The following is a 17,420-nucleotide window of genomic DNA, read 5'->3' on the forward strand; positions in this document are numbered from 1 at the left end:
ATTTGTGCTTTCTGACACTAGAAATAAAGGATTCAGAATGAGTCATTTTTGTTTAGTTTCACTGGAATGATGTTTTGAGTTCTTAAAGTCATCTATCGTGATATGAACCAGAGCTCGTTGTCTGTCAAACACAAGTTACTCCAAATTTAGTTTTATAATTTGTAGGAAAGAATGGATCTAAACTCTTTCACCACTAGACTTTTTCATATGAAATTTAAAGGGGACTGACTCTGAGGCGATCACGAATTTGTGTACAGTTTATGGAGCTAATCGCTATAGCCCCGCTAAAAATGGCCTAGCGACACCCGTGCTTCTTACGTCCATTTTGGAGAACCAGGACAAATATTTCAATCGATCGCTCAGGAATTTAAGTGGCACCGAAATGAGGCACCGAAATTTGCGTTCTGATTCTGTTCTAGTACATACCGGTTACATAGGTACCATATTGGCACCGGGTTTCGGTACCCAACCCTAGTTGTTGATGTTTGTCTGCCATTCTCGCTCTGTCTGCACAGCGTGCGTGAACGCGCTGATGTCGTATCCTGTCTGCGCGAACAGGGTGCGCAGAGGTATGCAAATACATATGCTGATAGGCAGGTAGATAAGCCAATTAAAACGCTCGGACTGAACGTTTTGATTGGACGAACATTTCTTGGTCCTACGCCTTCCACAGAATATATAAATACAGATAAATACATTTAGACCACTTAACTTAATGATTGCTATCTTGATGTGAAGAGACGTTCAAACAGCATAAAAAATGTTTCTGAAGACAATCACCTATTGCACCTTTAAGCTGAGATATAACACTATAAATTCATAATTCATTTGCAACAAAACTATAAAGTTTTGTTGCAAACGGCTGAAGACATTATATATCTCAGCTTGCCGCTCAACTTGCATGCGTTCTGAGTTTAAATAAATAAAGCAGTTATTTTTATTTAGTTAAAAACGGGCCAACAGAGACCTCCGAACTAGTAGGTTAGAGGCTACCAGAAAAAAAAACCTTAACGTTTTTGCTCAGAATTCGTTTTTAATCCCTGCATGATTTTAGTCATACATGATAAATATATTATCGGATATCGCGATATTTTTAAAGGCGATTATCAATAAGATATTTTTGACATATCGCCCAGCAGGAGGAGCAAGTTTGTACTCTAAAATTTCAAGATGTGCAGACCTTGCAATACAATTTGTGATCCTTGACAATCTCAATGGAGAACATACTTCAGTATATACAGTTTTCATCCACAAAGCCACATGTTGACCCCACACGCAAGCCATGATTTAGAGGAAAAGCTTGTTAGGAGCCACATCCAAATCGATGCGTTACGCTATATGCCATCTGATGAGTGAAGGGATTTGTCCTGATAGAGTAAGGACGAAGTCACACTGGGACAGATGGACTGAAATACTGATAGAGAGGTGGGCTATAGGTAATAAAAACAAAAAAAACAACAAAACCAAAGAAAAGGGCCTAAATGTAGCTTAATATGTTGTTAATCAAAGAAGTTTATGTAAACTGTGTACTTTTAAGTGTGTGTCCTCTCCTCCCAGAGCTATAAAATGTAGAAGTATGTTGCGAGATGAATGGGGAATACTGCCTCAGATGGTCTCCGAAAAGACTAACAAGCTTGTGTCCATCCCAGTTTAGTTTATGTCAGCGATGAGAAATGAGAGATGTGACATTAATGGCAACTGCAATCCTGTCTACCACTCAATAGGAAGTTCTCGCAGAATACACATCTGAAAATTGTTTCTGTTATACAAAGTACTGTATATTGTGTTCATTTGAGGAAACATGGTAATACTCGCCTTTGAGGCCTGATGCTGTACTTCTAAAGTTAAAAAGTTAGAGAATAAGCCTTGTAAGATCTCACAAAATACCTAATATAACATGTAAAGCCACTGGCTATCTCTTTAAATGAATTGAGTTTTAACAAATGCTTTTCAGCAAAAAAAAAGCCCTCTTTAAAATAACTCCACACTACTTTACAATCATTGCAAGATTTCGTACAATGAAGTTAGTTGGACTATTCACAGCCCTGTGTCACTCTGCCACGGACACCAAAATAAATCCAAAAACAGAGCTTGTCACACATTAAAAATAAATAAAGGGGCCAAAAAAACTAGAGAGGGTTGATTAATTCATGCTCAAGAGCACAAAAAAGCTTGAAAAAGTTCAGATGATTTGGGAGAGGGAGATAAAAGAGACACTATTTTGAAGGGACAGGTGGCTCCTATAATGCAACTAAAAGTATTGTGCATGTAAAAAGATGTCTCAAAAGAGACAGTCTCCTATTATACATCTCTTTTTTCCACCTTAAAGTAGCTCCAAGTAGCCTAAATCCAAGATTCACCTACAATCCAAATTATTCCACCCATTTTTCTTCTAAAAAAGGCACTTGATCCATGACCAAAGCAGGAATCCTAACTAACACAGTGACAATATGCATGTTTAAACCATTCCTAAAGGTGACAACGTCTAATGATGCAGTATAAAGGCTTGTCGAGATGGCAACATGCAAAAGAGCAGAAGCAGAAGTGTGTCCATTTTGAACCGGCACTGCTACTTCAGCACCACAGCAGAAGCCTTGCAGAAAACGCTATGGAGATGAAGGGTGTAGGCATAGTCAGATTCATCCACACACTGGGCGAAATAGAGACCATTATTGAAATGCATTATAGAAGTGGATTGTAATAAAGAATTGGCCATATATCTCCCTCCAAGCAACACGCACGTGCACGTATGAACATTATGAAGAAAACTGTAACGTCACCTTATATATTGAGATCACTGGAATAAAGTCGCGTTTTATTCACAAAATATGACCTAGCACGGTTATGTGTTTTGTCAAACGGTAAATATGTTAACCAATAAGTTGAAAACCAATATGATATCTGTCAAATTTCGACAGCTTTCAGGCATTCTGTGCACAAGATTTGCATCCCATGCAACACCGCAGTTTTGCATTAATGTAATTGTGGCCGAGCTGATGCTCTGGGATTTTCTTTCTTTCTTAAACAACCATTAAATGACGACTGGGTGTCTAAAACAAACGTGATGGGCTAACCTGACTCATCAATCTGAGTAATGAAAAACGATAATCGAAAGATGCATTGAAGGTCTCCTAATCGAACATGTTCATGGGTGCATGGCTGCAAACGCGAGTCCTGCAATGGATTTGACTGATGCTGTTTTTTTTTTGTATATGTCTCACAGAATAAGCTGTTTAATAGTCGAAATGGTTCAAAACAGATGTAATCATTGCAAATCACGTCCACGGACAAGCAGCCTGGCTGCCATGAGCTGAGCCACTGCTCTCTGGATGGCACAGGAGGATAACGTTAAATACCTGCCCGTGGTCTTTTGCATCTGACCCAGTTTACATGAAGTAACAAGCCGAATATGTCCCCACTCCCGCCCCATTCCTCTGCCTAAAGCCCCGGCCTGTGCATCAGGCATCTTCGGGAACACGGTGTCTTGCGAGGAATGAGGAGGGAACAGCCTGAGCCCTATGAGAGCATCCGTCTAACAGTTAACGTTACCCTCGCATAAAAAAGACGATAGTAGTGTTTTACGTGTTAAGAAACCAACTGTAGTCTTACCTCAGCTTCGTGTCCAGCTTCCTGAAGCAGCCATTACCAGTATTTCCCCTCTACCGTCCGAACCTCCGCCACACAGGTACCGGGGCGGACCGAAAAACCGGCAAAACGACCCCCTCCCCCCGAACCGCCACCCCTTCGGACTGGTTGCTACGATCGTCTCCCGAAAAAGACGAAACGCGCACGCTATCGTCTCGTCGTCGCTCTACGATCCCTCTTCAGCACATTTGTCTTTCTTTTTCACAGTCCCCCAAAAGCACAAATGAGCGCGGCAGGAGCGTCTTCAAACCCCCGGCGCGACCAACCGCCAGTCCGATGACAACCGTGACAACCGGCTCTCGGTGCTACGCGTTAGTCCGCCTTGATGTGGTGTCTCCCCTCAGACAAAAATCGCGTTCAGTCGGGTAGTAGCGGTGGTGGTGTGTGGCTCTCGGCGGCTAGCGCTCAGGCTAACCGCGATCACATCGCCCAGCAGCGGCTGTATAGTAGCGGGTCGCTCGCGGTGGTGTTGCAGCAGCAGAGAGGGGGTGGAGGGCTGAGAAGAAGAGTGATTAAATGAAAAAAAGAAAAAGAAAGAAAACCGGATGAACTAAAAACCGGGGTTTCTCCGTCGCACCGCCACAATTAGCGATGTGCATTCGCCAGGGACCCCCCCTCACTGCCCGTTAATCTCGGATCGGCTCCGCGGCTGCTCGTCGCTTAGCGAGGGTCTGCACGGTAAAGCGCGTCCCCGCTACAAAGCGCGCTCGCTTCAGTGTGTGCAGTGTTCACAAAATGGCCGCCTAAACAAACCCGGCGGCTGTTAGCGTGATCTGCCTCGGCATTTGCTTGTGTAGGGGAGGAAAACGATGCTTTTACGGGAACAATAATTTAGAAAACGAGCACTGGAGTGCCTTTTTGGCCCGTATCAAGCTACTAGAAAGTGATAGGTTGCTTGAAGCCAAGGCAAATGAACAATGGAGATGTGAAGCAGCTCACTAACAGCTAATCTGCGACCATACATGGTTGTGACTAAGGAAACTTTTTTATCTCAATTTAGCTCAACATTTATATCTCAGCACAACCGATTTGGGACAAGACAATAATTTGATGAAGTACTTGGGAAGTTTTTCCAAATGTTGTTTTCATAGGTTTCGTTATCAAGTTACATTTACCCCGCTAAAACAGTTTAAACAGGACGGTTTGCTGGTCAGTCCGAAGTTTAGAGCATTTTAAACTGGGCAGACCAGCTTGGTAAGGCTAGGAGACCTGGATAACACCAACGAACCAGTTTAAGCTATTATTATTATGATTATTTTCTCAGGAAAGTGCCCTTTCGTCCCATTAACTTGAATACTATTTTTACGGCTTTACAAACACACATCTTTGCTGCAAATGTCGGTTACAGGCTCCACGAGCTCATAACCGATTAAACAAACGAGCTTATTACACAACTACTTTGGTCATATTGAGTATATTGTATCTTTTTTTCTTGCATGAAACCCAAAACGTTTTTATTCTGTAGCGATTACTTTTTTGCGATAAACTTTTTTTTTATTTTATAAACGTTTTTATTAGTTATTTTATAGTGCTCAAATTCAAGTCATTAATGACATCAATGGGGTACTTCTTCAAGAAAGCTTTATCGAAGAAGGGTCGGGTCTTGCAGTGGATGTGAAACTGATTAAGTTACCCGAGGTCTTTATATACATCTGTTTCATCACCATTACATGAATTCCTCATTGTTTCAGCCCGAGGGTACCATTTAAAACAGTCTAGATATGTGTCATGTGCCAATGGGATAAAAAGACAAGGTCTCAGATGTGACCAACCCCCCCACGCAAGACATTCACACCAAACATATTTATAGGATTCTTTGTTCATAACCTTTTAGGCGCACTGTAGGCTTTAACATTCACACGTCTGCAGGATTTTTGTGGGGACGTTAAGACTCAAATAAAGTCTGTCATGAAATGGCCTTTATGTCTTCATGTGTGAGACCAACCGTTGTTAAAGACTAAACGCAAAAGTATGTTTTTAAACTGGACATAAATGAAACGGGTCGCCAACCAAGTCAACCTTGGTCGGTTACTAAAATTTAAACATGCAGGAAGTTCGTCATCAAATTCAAGGTGAAAGTTCACAGCGCCACCTTTACCTCTGCATTACATTCCGCTCCGACGCCATCTAGTGGTGTACAAAAACAGCACAGTGAGTTCAACAGCAGTGAAAACGAAAAACAACCTTTTTCAGGTCAAGTATACACTACTGTTCAAACATTTGGGATCAGTGACAATTTTAATTTTTAAGAAATTAATACTTATATTAAGCAAGGATGCGTTCAATTGATCAAAAGTAGCATTTAAAGGCATTTATAATGCTGTTCTTTTTAACGTTGTATTCATTAAATAATCCTGAAAAAAAAGATTGCCGTTTCAAACACAAAAATATTAAGCAGAAAAACTGTTTTCATCATTGAAAATAATAAAAAACGTTTCTTGAGGACCAAATCAGCATATCAGAATGATTTCCAAAGGATCATGTGAGACTGAAGACTGGAGTAATGATGCTGAAAAATCAGTTTTGCCATCATAGGAATAAATTACATAGAATAGAAAACGGTTATTTTAAATTGTAAGATTATTTCACAATATTGCTGTTTTACTGTATTTTTGATTTTAATAAATTCAGCCTTGGTGAGCATGAGACGTCTTTCAAAAACTAAAAAAAAAAAAAAATCTCACCAAACCTAAACTTTTGAACAGCACTGTAGAGACCCCCCCGTATGCATACTGTAGTAAATAGTAACGTTACATTTTAAGCCTGGGCACTAATAATAACATGCACATAGTACCATAATAATGTATTCACATAGTTATGGTGCTTACATTGCATTAATGTAGAATTTGTTAATTGTTAAAATCATTCAGGCATAAACCAGCTGAAGTGAGGTTGTTCATTGCAGAAGAGTAACTAGTTGAGGTTTTTACCAGAAAGCATAAAAAGCAACATTTTGTACTGCTTTACAAAAACATTTCATATTCAGTGACAATTCTTCGGTTGTGTTTTATTAGCCGTCACTGCATGCATGAATGAAAAAATTCAAACTTACATTAAAATGTACAGTTTAAAATTGCATTTATTAAATAAATTAGAATTTATTTTTCCTATGCAATACCATTCTTTGAAGAATCACCATGTGTCTTGTCCAGTTCCACACACCAGTTACCCTGATCATGGTAGCTCCTAAGCACTTCAACACCTGTCACACCACAACACATCTCCTCCAGCTCTCCCTGCTGGAAGACATGATAATAGCTGTGAAATACAGGCCCCTGACTCGTGTTGTCTAAGGGGCCGTTCGTGCTTCCACTCGCTGCTCCCTTGTTCTTCTCCGCATTACCTTTTAAGTGCCACGGCACCAGGAGATCTTGGGAAAGGAAAGCTGTGCGGTTAGTATGGATGTGGATTCTGGGTTGTGTCACATTCTGCTCCTCTATGCATTTCACATCTGTACTTATTTTCCTATCATGCTCCTCCTGTTGGTTGGACTTATTTTCTTCAGTTTTAAGCTCATCGCTTCTCTCCATACTAGTTCCAGTTGTTCTTTCTTTCAGATATTTTGATTTCTGGTTGTTGTATTCCTGCTCCATGGCCCAAACATAGATCAGAGCTCTTCCTCCCACCTTTAATAACCGGACCAGCTCTCTGACAGCAGCCTGTCTTCTCTCCTAAGAACACATGCAGTTTGTTCAGTATTATGTACAGACTACATTTTTTACGTACATTTATGTATTTGGAAGATGTTTTGATCCAAAGTGATTTATATTGGATTTAAGATACATTTAACATTAACCATGGAAATCGAAAATGCACAACTGTTTGAGAAAGAAGAATACAGGAATCACATTTTTTACATTTTTCATGGGGGGTCATGGGGAGGTAATAAGAAAGCCAGAGAGATACTATTATTCCTAAACACTAGGGCCCGTATTCTTAAAGCTTATAAGAATCTTCTCAGAGAGCTCCTAATTTAGCTTAAAAATTTAGCTTAAGTGTGATTCAGGACCAATCTGAGAGCAAGTCTGAGTGAGGAAAAGACAATCTTCATATAATGTATGTATACATATGTATGTGTATATTTATTTAAATTTACATTTATGCATTTAGCAGATGCTTTTATCCAAAGTGACTTACAGTGCATTCAGGCTATACATTTTTTTATTTTTTTTAAGCAGTATGTGTGTTCCCTGGGAATTGAACCTACGACCTTTTGCACTGCTGCTAACGCAATGCTCTACCACTGAGCCACAGGAACATTTATATATATTTATATGTAATTTATATATAGTGTGACTTGTTGTTATTTGTTCCCAAAGTCTTATTTTTGATGAAAGTTTTGTGCGATCTATCTTCGAATCCATTAAATCTCAACAATAATGATATTTTAGCATTAGAAACACTACTGTGACTAAAGAGCTTACATATACTGGTGTGGATTAACCATTACAGAAACATAAAAAATGATTTTGGTAATCACCAATACTGTTAGTTTAGGGCAGCTGGGGGTGATAGATAGATGGATGGATGGATGGATGGATGGATAGATGTTGTTGTGTCTCTAATAAGATGATGTCACAAACATGATCCCTACATGATCTAATCTAGTGTCTTATTAAGTCACTGTTCACCCTCTGCATCTTTTGGCTAGTTTCTCCTCTGCTATAGAATAAAGAAACTTGTAAGCCTCTTAGAAGTCTTCCTCCCTACTCCTAACACTTTTTGACCTCAACAGCTCTTTTAAGGATTAGGATGCTGAAAAAAACTTTTATTTTTTCTAGGGTCTTCTCTTTGATTTTAAGGGGAAATGCCCACTTTTCTAAAAATTTCTTAGAATTTCGTAACTAGGAGCAACTCTTTGCACTAAGAATTTTCATGAATACGGGCCCAATGCAGGCATCACAGCTGCCACTGCGCAGGGGGACAGAAAGAGCACCTGACACGAATGCCTCATAACCCCGCTCAATGCAGATCTGCACCAGATTAGCACTGCGGTCACAGCCCACCTACAACAGAGGTTACATCCGAGTTCTCCATTAGTTAGGAGTTAAAGTAATGTCGTTTCCTGGTAAAGTCTGCTGTGGCATATTACTTACAGACATCACTTCAGGGCTGATCCCCAGGTATTTGCCATTACCGCATCCGATGTCTGCCAGAGTACTACCAGGCGGCAGGGACAGTAGGAAATCTCGCACCCGGGGCCACGGTGAGTGTCGTGTGCTGCTGAAGTGAGAGGAAATCTCTTCATAGACCTGATGAACAAACTGCGCCTCCAAACGACAAGCATCGCCTTCAGCAACAGGCACAGTTGGTAGAGAAGGCGGCTGCTGGCTATCACATACAGATGGATAGGCTACAACAGGAAATAAAACGATTCTTGTCATGAATGTACATCCTTTTTAAATCTACAAAAAATGCACTGTTACATTCATATATGTGATTTATATGTATGTACTACCATTCAAAAGTTTGTGGTTGATATGACTTTTTTTTAAAACACTTATGCTCACCAAGGCTGCATTTATTTGATCAAAAATACAGTAAAAACAGTAATATTGTGAAATATGATTACAATTAATATTTTAATATATTTTAAAAAGTAATTTATTTATGCTGAATTTTCAGCATCCATTACTTTAGTCTTCAATGTCACGTGATCCTTCAGAAATCATTCTAATATGCTGATTTGTTGCTGAAGAAAAAATTCTTATTATCATCAATGTTGAAAACAGTTGTGCTGCTTACTATTTTTGTAGAAACTGTGATATATTTTTGCCAGGGTTCTTAAAAATTACAGCAATTATTTGAAATTGAATTTTTTTTTCTGACATTTAAAATGTTGTTACTGTCACTTTCGATCAGTTTGATGCGCCCTTGTTGAATAAAAGTACTAATTTAAAAAAAAATTCTTCCTTACTTAGAAACTTAGAAATGTACTTAAATGTACTTAGAAATGAAAAATATTCGCTTGTGTAAGCAAATACTTCACACACTCACCACATTTGCAGGGTGCATGTCTGATTTTGCGGAATGTCAGAGATGTCCTGGTACCACAGCGGCTCAGGGTCAGATTACTTAAGTCAGAGGTCATGACCCCTGACCCTCCAGCCTCCAACACTGGTACTACATCACATTTCCGAGGTGTTATGCTGACATGAAACATACACAAAACATGTTAATCTCCCTAGAACAAAGGATTTATGATATAATATAATATACTTTGTGCATATTGAATGATAATATTCATTAAATAATATTTATAATGATGAAACAAAATCAAGCATAAATCTAAAGAACATATAGATGTTTAGTGTTTGGTTGTCTGCATATATTTGGACATATATGTGACCCTGGACCACAAAACCAGTCATAAGGGTCAATTTTGTGAAATTGAGATTTATACATGATCTGAAAGCTGAATAAATAAGCTTTCCATTGATGTATGATTTGACAGGACAATATTTGGCCGAGATACAACTATTTGAATATCTGTATCTGAGGGTGCAAAAAAATCTAAATACTGAGAAAATCACCTTTAAAGTTGTCCAAATGAAGTTCTTAGCAATGCATATTACTAATCAAAAATTAAGTTTTAATATATTTATAGTAGGAAATTTACAAAATATCTTCATGGAACATGATCTTTCCTTAATATCCTAAAAATCAATATTGAAAAATCAATAATTTTGACCCATACAATGTATTTTTGGCTATTGCTACAAACATACCCCAGCGACTTCAGACTGGTTTTGTGGTCCAGGGTCACATATTGTATTTAGTGAATATGTACAAAAAAAAAAAAAGTCCTGTTTCTCACCCGTGAGTCCACTGATAACAGCCCTCTCCTTTCATCACCAGCAGACTTCGCTCTGGCAGCACCACCACAGCGACAGAACGTCCATCAGGATGTTTAAAGTCCATTACTGTCTATAGGAAAATAGCAAGATGATTATTTATCCATGTAAGAAAATCATGAGGTTCATTTTCCATCTCCATCTTTGTTTCGACAATTGAAAATCAGATAATCAATAATGTTGCTGTACCATAACCAATCAATAAGGCTACAAACAGGCCTGGTGTAACAGAACGCCCTGCCCCACTAATAATACTAATGTATGAAAAACGTAAACATATTCCCAAAAATAAACATATCCTTATAATCCATAATTACTGGCATTTCAGTGCTTCATTTATTCGTACCTTTGCTCCGAGACTCAAGGAAAGGATGGTGTCCTCAAATGCAGAGTGTGTGTCTGTATGAGGGGGAATCCCTGTAACAGACAATAACATTTAGTCCTATAAGCAGACATAAATCTCCCCTCAGCTGCACAAATACATGAGCCACTACCTTGTCCACTTTGGTATTGGTTTACAGTGAGCTGGTCTGGAAGGACACTTATGTGGCCATCAGCCAAACACCTTTGTAGCAGAGCATCACATTCCACCGGCAGGCCTGAAATGACAGGTGTCTATTCAATTTTAGATGAATTAGATTATAATACTTACCAAAAGACAGGACACAGAATCTCGTGGATTACAATTTGCAACTAGACGGATGTACGGTTACTTCCTCTACAGTCAAAAATCTGGGTGTTATATTAGATAGCAATTTGTCTTTTGAAAATATTCATATTTTCCACTAAAATATTAAGCAGCTCAACAGTCTTCAACACTGATAATACAAAAAAAAAAAGACAAAAATTCAGCCATTACAGGAATAAATTACATATTAAAACATTAAAATAGAAAACAGTTGTTTTACACGTTATTTTATTATGTTACTGTATTTAGATAATAATTGGGTATTAAGGACTTCTTTAAAAAGATTTTGAAACACATATACATACATATCATCATCACAAAAAAATGTGATGCAAAAAAAAAACAAAAAACAATTTTAATACTTACCACCTGGTAAGGGCTTGTCTTTATCTACGTTATTATTATCGTACCGAAACTCATACCCATAATGCTTCACTCTTCTGTGTTTTAAAGCTTTCTGCACTGCAATACAAAAATAAACATTATTATTATTACTACTACTAATAAATATCTTAATAGGTTTGCCTTCATAACTCTGCTATACATTAATTAAACAATGTGATGGATTTTTTTTTTTTTTTTGCTGATTTGCAATAATTCTAACTGAGGCTGTCAAGTATCTCTTACCCGTGACTTCATCAGTATGTGCCGTCCAATCAGCAGCCTGTAGCAGCTGCAGCTCCTCTGGACACACAAAATCCTCCAACACTGACAGACCAGGAGGCAAAGCACAGGATACACTCCCGTCACTGTCCACTGACAGTTAATCAAAGACAAGATCCATTAGAAACACTTCGTTTTAAGGCTCATTGAATATGATTATAAATATGAGTCAGTCAAGTGACACACCTTTCTCAACATAACTCAAATGAAGTGTCACACTTTGATCGTGACACTGCAGCGCTCGTCCATTGAGGAGTGTATATGTATTCTGGCCTGCCTCAGTTGAAGAATATGTTACAAATGCATATGGTTTCACTGGAGGGGTGAGGAGAGACTCAACAGTACCTCCCTCTTTAAGAACCTGCAGCAGCGACTCTCGGCTCACTCCATTCCCCAAACCTCCATTAGAGACCACCAGATGCTACATAACAGACATTCATGAACATACACATTACTGACTGCTTTTATGAGCCATTTATGCAAAGCAATGAACTGCATATTTCACCATTTGACAAACTTCATCAACACTCGTGTTACTGCATGAAATATGCAGAAACACACAACTTAGACTAATAACTTTTATCCATTATTAATTCACAATAATAACTGATGGTGTCTTGACCGTAGAGATGTATAAATATCTATGGTTTTGACTGGGAAAGCCACAAATCATTTATATCTTTCATAATTGTTTAGCATCAATTTAAGTGCATTAATTTAAAATAAAGTCTGTAGATTTAGCAGTAGCTTATACACTGTAAAAAAACGTATTCAGACACAAACATAATGAAACTAACAGCAGTACTACTGGGCTATTTAAACTCGACTGTGTAATTTGGTCGATTCATATTCTACTGACACTTCGTCAAAAGAAGCTTCGTAAGTACCTTTGTGGAATGTGACACTGTGCTTATGCCGTCGTGTTTCAATAATGTGTGACTGGCTTTAATCTGCCTTCGAAGCAGTTTTTTCTCCCCTTTAGTTCTTCTGATACTTGCTGCTCTCCATTGTGCAACCGCATATTTGATCCCCTCACGCAATATCTACATAATTGGTTCCTAGAAGCGTAGCATACTGTTGTTTTTCTGAAATGTAAGTTTTATTGCTTCCATTCTGCGGCCACGATTTCTACACATAATAAACACATATCTTTTAAAAATTACGTGACAGAAAATTAATGTTTTTACGTTGCAAGACGTGATACATAATTTGGGGATTTTGACCTTATAGTAATAACCACAGTGACGTTTCCAATTACTAAATGTTGACAGAGATTACAATGGCTACATCAAACCATATATACCACTTTCACAGGTCTTTTTAAATCTAAATGCAGCATTATCAGTGTGTGGACAATTATTTAAGGCCTTTGATCGACGGAGGTGCAGATATAGCTTGATTTTGCATTTGGGCAGAAACTGGCAACATTGATGTGCATTAGAATTAATCTTATATTCTGCTCGAGATTATGATGATCAACCTCCTATATAATTTCAACCTTAATTTTTAAGCAAACGAACTGAATAAACTTATTGAATTTGAATTTTTACAATGAACTGAACAAACTTATTGAATTTTTATGATCTTTTTTATGAAGATTTGTATGAATTTTTACGATCACAGAACTTCTGGACAATGAAGCATCTGAACCTTTAATTCAGATTACTAACAATTTCTCTAACAAAGACATGCCTCACACAGTGCCTTGTAAGAAAAAAAAAAGTTTAACGCATCATAAACTAGTTTGCTTGAGTATCTACTTGTTTCATAAGGGGGGTTTGGGCACTTGTGAGATGGCCAGGCTGAGAGAAAACCAGAAAAAAACAGCAAACAAGCTTAGACTAGCTGAACAAAAGCCTTTTTTAGAGTTGGTGATATGGGTTTATATTAATACTTCTGAAACAGCATCACAACAAGAAGCTTCTTGAAAACTGTGATTTAGAGGTACAAACAAAATCCAGATAGACTGGAAACAATGTGACATTGGATTAATTTTTTTTACTAAAAATATTCAAAAGAAACAATAACAAACGTATGCTTTGGAAAACTGTTGATTTAGTTAACATAACACATCTAGCTTCCAGTCATTTCTACAAGCAAAACACAAAATTAATCTCTCAGTACAGTATATTACAAGACAGAGGATGATCATACAAAGGAAAAAACAGGACTCGAGTTACTCTCCATAAAGAATATGCTGCCTGTGCCAATCAGGTACAAAGGGATACACTCCCAACCTGGTGGACACAGAAAATGGCTGTTACATCAGTCTTTTGTCTTCTGCAAAATGTGGGTCCATCTAGTGGCAGAAGCAGATATTTCAGGCGTAAAGGAGGATGTGACCAGTGACGAAAATTTCCACAGAGAAACCTCACTTCTTTTGCTTGGGAGGTGGTCTGCAAAAAAAAAAAAACATATTAGATTTTTTTAACAAACAATAAAAGAAACATTTCAGACCAAAACTATTCAGGCCTAAATACAAACCTGCACAAACCAGGGGCCACATTATGTGCAAACATGCTTTCTTATTAGGGCTGGGTAAAAAATATTGATTTCTCGATATTAATCATTCTCATTTTTATGGAATGATATCGATTCTTAAATCCCAAGAATCGATTAGTCTAGCCTGTTTTCAGTTAATGGACAGAACGTTGAAGGGCACTTCCCATCCAATATATCGCATTAAGCATTGTGTTTTGGTACTTTTAATATGAAACAAAGTCTCCGATTTCACATTCTGTCCATTGTATTGCAGTATTCAAACAATTAATGCCATTTTGGCGCTGTTTAATGTGGAGTGACAGATCGCTGTAGCTCCTCAGTTCAACAGACGCGGCAGCGTGAGGCGCACGTGAACTGATCATCTTCTCCACATTAATACCAGTTTCAGCACAAAATAAACATGCCTAAACATCTGAAGGTAAGTTAAAAGAAAGAGTACAACTTTACAATCCGTATCCCCAGGTTCAATCCTCAATCAGTGTTTCAGCCGCGCAAAGAGATCAATATAACGGCTTATAAACAATGCCACGTGACGTCACATTTACCTCAGAAAAGCATATTCAGTGACCATAAACTTATTAGTCAGATAGAAAAATAAACTGTAGAGAGGGGCATTTTGCTAAATATCATTGAATCAAATCGGGAATCGAATCTCAAGCTTGTGAATGAGAATCGAATTGAATAGTGAAATTTGTGTCAAAACCCAGCCCTATTTCTTATAGTAAGAAAGTTCCTGCATAGTTCTAAGTTTATGCATCAAGACTCACCTGTAGATTCCCACAACAACTGCGTGATCTCTCTCATATGGCTCCAGTGTCAGCTGCTCCTGAGGTTTCATGTTTTCAGCGCTCATCTTCTTAACCTCTGATGCAAACACTGCCTCTGGAGCAGCTGTTGAATCAATGCAGTTAGCCTGAGGAAGAAAAGACAAAGTTAACAAGTGAAGACTGATAAATACTTGCAGCAAAAACATGAGCAATGTCGACATTGCAGCATTATACTTATTTTACCTTGATGGAAATAACAAAATGTCCTCCATTCTTCAGGAAATTGTGTGCATTGAGGGCGACGATTCTTGTTTGGTCAGGTTGAGCAACATCAGCAAAGATAACATCCACCATACCTTAAAAAAACAGGGCAGTGTTTTATTAAACTACCTGATAATGTGCATTCGTTATCTTTCGAATGTTCACATCTAGGGTTGCAAAGGGGTGGAAAATTTGCGGGAAATTTCCAGAAACTTTCCAAAAAACCCTGGAATATTCCTAAAAATCCTGGAAAGTTTCCAAAATTTCTGGAATATTTCCGAAATTTACTGGAAATTTTCCACCTTTTTGCAACCCTATTCACATCACAGGAACTTACCAACAAGCATGCGGTATTTGTGCGGGTGCCGTGCATCTTCAATGATCGGAATAATGTTGGTTCTCTTTTTCGCCACATTCAGCAAGTCTCTGCCTGATCTGTGGGAGAACTCGACAGCGTACACCAACCCCTCCTATGAGGAGAAAATGAAAGAAAATCAGAAATGTTCAAACGATGCTTCCAGAAATTAAACTTAAATTAATATTAAAGGGGTCATGAACTGAGAAATCAAAATTCCCTTGATCTTTTGACATTTAAGAGGTCATTGTACTATAAAAACATCCTGTAAGTTTCAGAACTTTCTCGTTAGTCTAAAAAACACCTTACATTGAAGCCAATTTGCCAGAATGACAGGTTGTGGAATGTGCCACTTTATGATGTAATAGTGTGGCTAAACCCCACCTCCGCAGAAGATGATCAACACCTGCTTCTACATCACTGCCTGTTTAGCTGTTTTGCTATTAGAATAATTGTAAAGTGATTCTACTTTTTGAGCTCTAATGGGTTTAAACTTTTTTTCCTATGTAAAAATACCATCCCAGCTTTATATTTAGACACCTAAATTATTACAATACACAGTATTATGCAGAAAATACACACTTTAATGTTTCAATGTTTTATATTTGATGCTCTGTGCATCTTGGACTTTAACAATTGTAAAGAAAAAAGACACATACCGGTCCAACAATGTCAGAAACATGGGATACAGTAGTTCCTGATGCGGCTCCTAAGTACATGACCTTCGCTCCTGGCTTGATGTGGATCTGGTCAACACCACCTAAAATGGCTGCGGCCAGCTTCGACCGGAAAGGATTCCATGCTCTGTACTCAATTTTCGTTTCCCCTTCCTTGCATCAGAAAAAAAAAAACGAACATGTAATGAATGCAATGCTTTCTATAACTACTTGAGAATTAAAGACATTCTATAAGCTCACCTCAACACTTATTCTCTTCTCTCCATACACAGAATCTCCAACCACCATGTTCTTTGTGACCAGGGCGTCCTCTTTACCACGGCAGATAAAAACTCCTGGAATTTTAAATGGAACATGGTTATTTAACACATTCTCAGAAACAACAGCAACTCCAAAATGTTGTTGATTAGCCTATGTCTGCATTTGAGAATGTTGTGACGTTGATGACCCACCTTCATGTCTATGGGGCTCTACAGTCACCTTTATGCCCCCTCTGAACCCTCCTCGTCCTCCTCGGCCTCTAGGAGTACCACGACCGCCCCCTCGTCCACGGAATCCACCATCACCTCCAGGGGACCGGAATCCTCCAGCTTTATCAAACAAGAGACAAAGAAATCAACGGAATGGAAACACAATTCAAATTTCAATATTTCTGGCATACTGTGGGATTACAAATTTAAGAATCTGTTTAAAATATGCTGATCCTATGTTCTGACATAGCATCACATGAAAAACTAAGGTGAAGTACATTGTATTTAGCATTTAAGGTAAATTACATCAGACAAATGATTATCTTAAGCAAAGTGTAGCAAGAAAGAGTCTCCTGGTTTCTGCTTCGACGAGGAAAAAGTTTCCTACAATACTAAACTAGAAGAAAGGGTTTTATTAAAAGTACAGGAATACTGAAATATTGATATATTTAGTATTGATAAAAAATAATATAAGATTTTTATATATATATATATATATATATATACAGTGGGTACGGAAAGTATTCAGACCCCCTTC

At 38.1% G+C, this 17,420-nt stretch overlaps 3 protein-coding genes across 3 annotated transcripts in view; all 3 read right to left on the reverse strand.

The window, feature by feature from the left end:
• dyrk1b (dual-specificity tyrosine-(Y)-phosphorylation regulated kinase 1B) overlaps positions 1–4,344 on the reverse strand; it is a 48,570-nt gene extending 44,226 nt beyond the window's left edge. The window contains exon 1 of the mRNA XM_016482789.1: positions 3,610–4,344. The gene's annotated coding sequence lies outside the window, so the exon portion shown is untranslated. The remainder of the gene's footprint in view (positions 1–3,609) is intronic.
• Positions 4,345–8,257: 3,913 nt separating this feature from the next.
• On the reverse strand, positions 8,258–14,149 carry alkbh8 (alkB homolog 8, tRNA methyltransferase). Its single transcript, XM_016483671.1, has 11 exons — positions 14,115–14,149; positions 12,738–12,852; positions 12,037–12,271; positions 11,815–11,943; positions 11,554–11,649; positions 10,994–11,098; positions 10,846–10,916; positions 10,463–10,572; positions 9,643–9,794; positions 8,742–8,998; positions 8,258–8,651 (listed from the first exon to the last, which is right to left on the reverse strand). The coding sequence occupies exons 1-11, from the start codon at positions 14,147–14,149 to the stop codon at positions 8,490–8,492; spliced, it is 1,467 nt and encodes a 488-aa protein (XP_016339157.1). The 3' UTR covers positions 8,258–8,489.
• The window catches only part of fbl (fibrillarin), an 11,776-nt gene continuing 7,903 nt past the window's right edge, over positions 13,548–17,420 (reverse strand). Inside the window, exons 3-9 of the mRNA XM_016482809.1 lie at positions 16,865–17,002; positions 16,653–16,747; positions 16,395–16,565; positions 15,718–15,850; positions 15,363–15,475; positions 15,120–15,265; positions 13,548–14,246 (exon numbers count right to left, since the gene is read on the reverse strand). Coding sequence (XP_016338295.1) covers positions 14,222–14,246; positions 15,120–15,265; positions 15,363–15,475; positions 15,718–15,850; positions 16,395–16,565; positions 16,653–16,747; positions 16,865–17,002 — 821 coding nt within the window. The 3' untranslated portion in view covers positions 13,548–14,221. The remainder of the gene's footprint in view (positions 14,247–15,119; positions 15,266–15,362; positions 15,476–15,717; positions 15,851–16,394; positions 16,566–16,652; positions 16,748–16,864; positions 17,003–17,420) is intronic.

The sequence above is a fragment of the Sinocyclocheilus anshuiensis genome, unplaced genomic scaffold (genome assembly GCF_001515605.1).
Source record: "Sinocyclocheilus anshuiensis isolate Anshui unplaced genomic scaffold, SAMN03320099.WGS_v1.1 scaffold389, whole genome shotgun sequence".
In the NCBI taxonomy this organism is placed as follows: Eukaryota; Metazoa; Chordata; class Actinopteri; order Cypriniformes; family Cyprinidae; genus Sinocyclocheilus; species Sinocyclocheilus anshuiensis.

Bases quoted from the DNA above. Each gene is read 5' to 3' on its own strand.
- alkbh8 (XM_016483671.1), bottom strand. From the start codon at position 14,149: ATGGACCCACATTTTGCAGAAGACAAAAGACTGAT. The intron at 10,917-10,993 runs GTAGTGGCTCAT...TGTCTGTTACAG, and splicing joins CCAATACCAAAGTGGACAAG to GGATTCCCCCTCATACAGAC. The intron at 9,795-10,462 runs GTGAGAAACAGG...GTTTCATGTCAG, and splicing joins TGTTATCAGTGGACTCACGG to CATAACACCTCGGAAATGTG.